This window comes from Oncorhynchus mykiss, chromosome 18 (assembly GCF_013265735.2).
Source record: "Oncorhynchus mykiss isolate Arlee chromosome 18, USDA_OmykA_1.1, whole genome shotgun sequence".
Classification (NCBI taxonomy): domain Eukaryota; kingdom Metazoa; phylum Chordata; class Actinopteri; order Salmoniformes; family Salmonidae; genus Oncorhynchus; species Oncorhynchus mykiss.
Window position 1 is genome coordinate 40,897,756 of NC_048582.1, and position 6,000 is coordinate 40,903,755.

At 39.7% G+C, this 6,000-nt stretch overlaps 1 protein-coding gene across 4 annotated transcripts in view; it reads right to left on the bottom strand.

Annotated features, from left to right (window-relative positions):
- Positions 1 to 4,237, bottom strand: part of LOC110496254 (collagen alpha-1(XIV) chain) — an 87,166-nt gene extending 82,929 nt beyond the window's left edge. Inside the window, exons 1-2 of one of the 4 annotated variants that reach the window (XM_021572039.2) lie at positions 3,900 to 4,236; positions 1,821 to 1,952 (exon numbers count right to left, since the gene is read on the bottom strand). In XM_021572039.2, the coding sequence (XP_021427714.2) occupies positions 1,821 to 1,917 (97 nt within the window). In that variant the 5' untranslated portion in view covers positions 1,918 to 1,952; positions 3,900 to 4,236. Of the gene's footprint in view, positions 1 to 1,820; positions 1,953 to 3,899 lie in introns of all 4 variants that reach the window. The other 3 variants (XM_021572040.2, XM_036952831.1, XM_021572042.2) reach the window with 3 other exon arrangements.
- Between the last annotated feature and the right edge of the window lie 1,763 nt (positions 4,238 to 6,000).

A 6,000-nucleotide genomic window follows, 5' to 3' on the forward strand; every position in this document is an offset into this window, starting at 1 on the left:
ATCTATTCCTGTCTTCAAGAAGATATCTATCTGCAAGTAGAGCAATATACCACTTCACCACTTCCTCTTGGGTCAACATCCCACAGCTCCGCACAGTAGTTAATACTAGGCATGACCAAATCCCAGAGTAAAATAAAATACAAATAAACATTCCCATCTAATTTGGTAATAATGGAAAGTTCCGCAAACAGTCCCACAAACTTGTCTTGTTTGTGTCCTCATTAGGAACAGGCAAGCTATCTGGTGCCAATGTATTCTTTAAATACCTTCACTATGACTGACATAAATGAGAGCGAAGCTCTACAGTTGAAACATACAGAATAATGATGTGTGTATGAGATTATATTTGGAGACATTGATGTAGGTATGGAAAGAATACATCCAAGCACATAGAATGGAGTAACTCATCGGAAGGTAAAGAGCCCGGAGATGGTACATGGTGCAAACAGGCGAATAATAATACTGTACTGAGCTCACCAACCTGAAAATGGGGGGTGGGTATTCAGCAGGGCTTAACTCTCTCTGAAAAAAAGATCTTCTCTGAAGAATGTCGTTTCCCGAGTGAGAGAATTAGCATGTGTGTTGTTTGTGTTTTTTTTTGTTTTTTTTAAACCTTCAGAGACTTTATGCATCACCATGTACAGTGAGCCAGGAAATTTCCAGAACAGACGTCTCAGACTAGTTGTACGCTCGGTAAACAACATCTCCGAGACAAAGGACTTGCCTGTGTGGAGATGGGCTTAAGTTCTCATATATTTTTCATAGCCATCTTGTGCAAGCAGCCAGCAGGCTGCGGAGGGTTTAAGAGGCCTCAAGTACCCATGGGGAGTTTGGAAGTCAGATACAGTACAGAAAGTTTAATGCATTTTAATTCATATGTAAGAATTAGTTATAAGAAGGGCCATTTTGGGTGAGATGCTGACACTGTAGGGATGGGCACGTGGCCACATGCCATTGGGTGACAGTGGCCTGTGTTCCCAGACATCCCTCCCTTGTCTATCGACCTCAAGGGCTGGATGCTTTCAGTTAAACCTCTAGTGCACTTTGAAGGAAACATCTATTGAAGCCCACTGACTGTACACTTTGAACTCTGACCTGTAAAAAGGACAGGTTGTTTACTTTAAACAAGAGGCCGGCCCTTTTGAGCAGAAGGCTTCTGCCGACACCCAATGGATACTGTCCAAGGTGTAATGCTACAATACAACACAAAGCGGCACTATGCTGTAGCCCAGGTTAGCACAGTACAGAGTGCACTCTTAGCACAGGAATGCTGTGGTTCGTTTCACTTGAGGACTGGGCAACGGTGTCAAGACAAGCCCAGGTAAACAAACTGCAGCTGTTTGAGGGTGCAGTTCTTGTTTGTCTTCACATCAACAAGGATAAGGCCAAAGTCAGATATTGTTTGCAACATTGTATATATGGGCAAAGACCATAAGGGTAGGTAGATCATGTAAAAGCATAATCTTGAAACACCTTAGTTGACTGCAAATGGAAAGTTAATGATGTGATTTTACACACAAAAATGAACTTATATTGCCAGAAAATAGTGACTTTTCCCTTTGAAGTAAAATAATCACAAAGTGAAAGTGACACAAAGACAAATGCTTCGACAAAAGCGGCACATCAAATGGAATGTTAATGATGTGATTTTACACGCAAATATTTACTTATATTACCAGAAAATAGTGACTTTTCCCTTTTGAAGTAAAATAATCACAGTGACAGTGACACAGAGACAAACGCTTTGACAAAAGCAGCACATCAAAAAGACACACACGGGACGACAGAGGATAAGAAGCAGCCTATATGATCGTGTTTACCTTGACCCTGAGCTGGAGCTGGTGCAGGTGAGAGAGAGATAAGAGCCAGACAGAGTAGAGGATTCCATACCCACGTCTTCAGTCCTGTAGCCGGCATCCTTCACACTGGTATAGGAGAGGAGCTCAGAAAACCTGACGAGACATCAAACGGAATGACAATGCCTGATGCCATTGAAAATAAATAGATAAGCTCCATTATTAAAGGACGTCTAGAGGAACAGCTTGACTGGAAGTCGTGTAGTCTTCCAGTCACTGCGATAAACGCTAGTTAATGTTATCTATGCACTGTTGATTATGGTGTTTTACCGGAATTTCAACCCCAAAAAATCTATGTAATGACGTATTAACGTGAAAAACTGATTTGGATTTGCCGAAAGTAATCAACGTAATGGCATTTTGTCTTTCTTTCACCCAACTTTTAACCGTAATCCAATGACATGGTGATTTTTTTTTTTCTTAATTTTTTTTATTTTTTATGTTGAATTCACGTTAGTTGAAAACTTAACCAAATATAAATCAAAACTAGACATTGAACTGAGGTATGTGCCCAGGTCATACCTGCTGAACGGGGCTTAATACAATCTATTTTATTGTGATTGTTCAGGTTCACCATCAGCAATAGTTCTGGTAATTTTGCTTTAAACAGTATGTGTATATAGTCATTTTTAGATATACAGGGTAAAGTTGATGATTTCATTATGAGGACAGAAAGGAGCACTGCATGGCCAAAGCAAGAGGAAAAGAGAAGATCCCACCATAAAAACATCCAAATGGTCAAAATCATTCAATTTGGAGATGGGGGGTGAAATCCGAAATTGTGCTATATATTCATTGGCTATGTCATAGCTCATTTGTAAACAATAAATATTGATATATGACTAGCTCAAACCCTTAATCTGGTGGGGGGCTAGGCTACATTGCCGCCCTAATCTGATAGTGGTAGTGGGATGATAGATACCTAGTCTCACTTATAGCTCAGCTCAGGTGCCTACATAGTACATACAGTACGCCATAGATATACATAATTCACACACACACCACACACACACACACACACAGAGAGTAAAGTCAGCTCAGACCGATCCAGCTCTGAGAGGCCCAGCTCATGAGCTCCATCAACAGCAGATTTTAGTTTATAATGGAAAATGAATGTCTTTATGCAACAAATGTTAGTGCATCGAATCGTATCACATCGAACTGAATCGCATCGATTTGTTCTCTAATCAAACTGAATTGCATGAATCGTTTCAAACTAAAACGTGTCGTTCCTGTATCATATCGGAGCCCATGTATCTAGATAAGTATTGAATTATCTTGAAAGGGAAATATGCACATCCCTAGAAGTTATAGAGCAATTTTACGAATATCATTGATAAACTTCAACTGTAGGTTGATAAAACAGTAGAGTCCCATTTACATTTCAAATAGTTTTGGAAATAAACTCAACAAAGCATCTCAACTTTGGCATAACCGCAATGACACCCATAAATCATTCATAATGATATTTGAAACGTGGCATGCTCCTGCAGAGTACTGTGGCAGTAGTATCTTCTCAAACAAATGGAGGATGTAAAAAATAGATGAGCATGATGTCACACCTTTCTCTCAAACTCATGCAAACACTTCAATAAGAATAATTCGTCATTAGGCTAGCTGGTATTTCAAAGCAGCACTTCAATTCGCCGTGCCTAATCTTTCTCCTCATCTACTCAATGTACTTAAATAGCCTTCTAATCTTGCCATTACGACAAATTGCAGGTGTACAAGTAGGCTAACCTACAGGTAAACCACAGTAGTAGTCCACAGTCCTCGGTGATGGTTCGTGTAGGCCTATAGATTTAGGGAAAAATGGAAAACGACTGTACATTATATTTTAATAATAAATGTGATAAACAAACAGTATCGACGAAGTACAAAAACAGATATAATAAATTGACTAAACCAAATGTGCATATATTGCCAAACGCGCCCCCACGACCACCACTGACAGGTGAGGTTCCGTGTTCCCGACCACTTATACTTTAAACGTGTTGTTATTAAAAACGGACTTTATCCCAAACTAAAGAAAATATCTCATACCTTTTCAAAACATATGTTTACAGGTAATATTGCTCCCAAAGGACCCTTCCTGTGTGTCTTGCTTCGCGGGCTGTTGGCAAACTATCTTCAGCTCCTTCAGTTTCAGACTTGCTATGGTGGGTGTATCCCGTGCTGGTATTCATTCACCCATCCCTTGAGCGATTCATTCCTTCACCTCGTTTAATCTTGACTGAGGCAGAAAAATGTGTTTCGGCGGCAGCCAATATAAAAGAGGTGATAAGCTATGAAATGTGAATTCTGTTCTGACCGCCCCCAGGGTAGACTACATGCTCCTCGTCCGTGAGCTTTTTTTCAGGTATGTCTTTTTTTCCCCTAGCGCTTTCTGGTCCGCACGAGCGCTACCTGCGTGCAAATGTTCATTCCTCCTTTCAGGGGAGAATTTACTGATGTGGCTGAAATATTTGAGATAGCTTAATCAGCCAGCCATTTGGTAACTTGGCATATATTATTATTATTATTTCATGTTATTATTATTATTATATTACGCACACACAGACATAGATGAGTGTTGTTATGTAGGCCTATAACAACAACATTTAACTGTCAACCTTGGTTCATGATTATCTTAGTATTCTCAAGACCTGAAAATGCAACAATTTCAGGTTTAAAGGTTTTAATTGATAATACATCCTCATCTCTGCTCTGTTATTTGTTTGCATTCCATCTATCTGGCCATCACCATCATCAGGGTGCAGCAAGTTGTTCTTGTCTCAACATGCAATGGGACATGTATGAAAGTGTTGTATCAATACAGTACCAGCCAAAAGTTTAGACACACCTACTCATTCAAAGGGTTTTTCTTTATTTTTACTATTTTCTACATTGTAGAATAATAGTGAAGCCATCAAAACTACGAAATAACATATCATGTAGTAACCAAAAAAGTGTTAAACAAATCAAAATATATGTTATATTTGAGATTCTTCAAAGTAGCCACCCTTTGCCTTGATGACAGCTTTGCACACTCTTGGCATTCTCTCAACCAATTGGGTTGAGGTCAGATGACTGTGGAGGCCAGGTCATCTGATGCAGCACTCCATCATTCTCCCTCTTTGTCAAATAGCCCTTACACAGCCTGGAGGTGTGTTGGGTCATTGTCCTGTCGAAAAACAAATGATAGTCCAATTAAGCACAAACCAGATGTGATGGATGGCGTATCGCTGAGGAATGCTGTGCAGAAAAAGCACCCCCACACCATCACACCTCCTCCTCCATGCTTCACGGTGGGAACCACACATGCGGAGATCATCCGTTCACCTACTCTGCGTCTCACAACGACACGGCGGTTGGAACCAAAAATTCATAATTTGTACTCATCAGACCAAAGGACAGATTTCCACCGGTCTAATGTCTATTGCTCCTTTTTCTTGGCTCAAGGAAGTCTCTTCTTATTATTGGTGTCCTTTAGTAGTGGTTTCTTTGCAGCAATTTGACCATGAAGGCCTGATTCACATAGTCTCCTCTGAACAGTTGAGATGTGTCTGTTACTTGAACTCTGAGAAGCATTTATTTGGGCTACAATCTGAGGTGCAGATAATTCGAATAAACTCTGGGGGTTTAACTCTGCGTCTTCCTTTCCTGTGCCGGTCCTCATGAGAGACAGTTTCATCGTAGCGCTTGATGGTTTTTGCGACTGCACTTGAAGAAACTGTCAAAGTTCTTAAAATTTTGACTGACCTTTATGTCTTTAAGAAATGATGGACTGTCGTTTCTCTTTGCTTATTTGAGCTGTTCTTGCCGTAATAATGGAATTTGTATTTTACCAAATAGGGCTATCTTCTGTATACCCACCTTGTTACAACACAACTGATTGGCTCAAAAGCATTAAGGAAAGAAATTCTACAAATTAACTTTTAACAAGGCACACCTGTTAATTGAAATGCATTCCAGGTGACTACCTCATGAAGCTGCTTGAGAGAATGCAGAGACTGTGCAAAGCTGTGGCTACTTTGAAGAATCTCAAACTTAAAATATATCCTGATTTGTTACTACATGATTCCATATGTGTTATTTCACAGTTTTGATGTCTTCACTATTATTCTACAATGTAGAAAATAGTAAAAATAAAGAAAAACCTTTG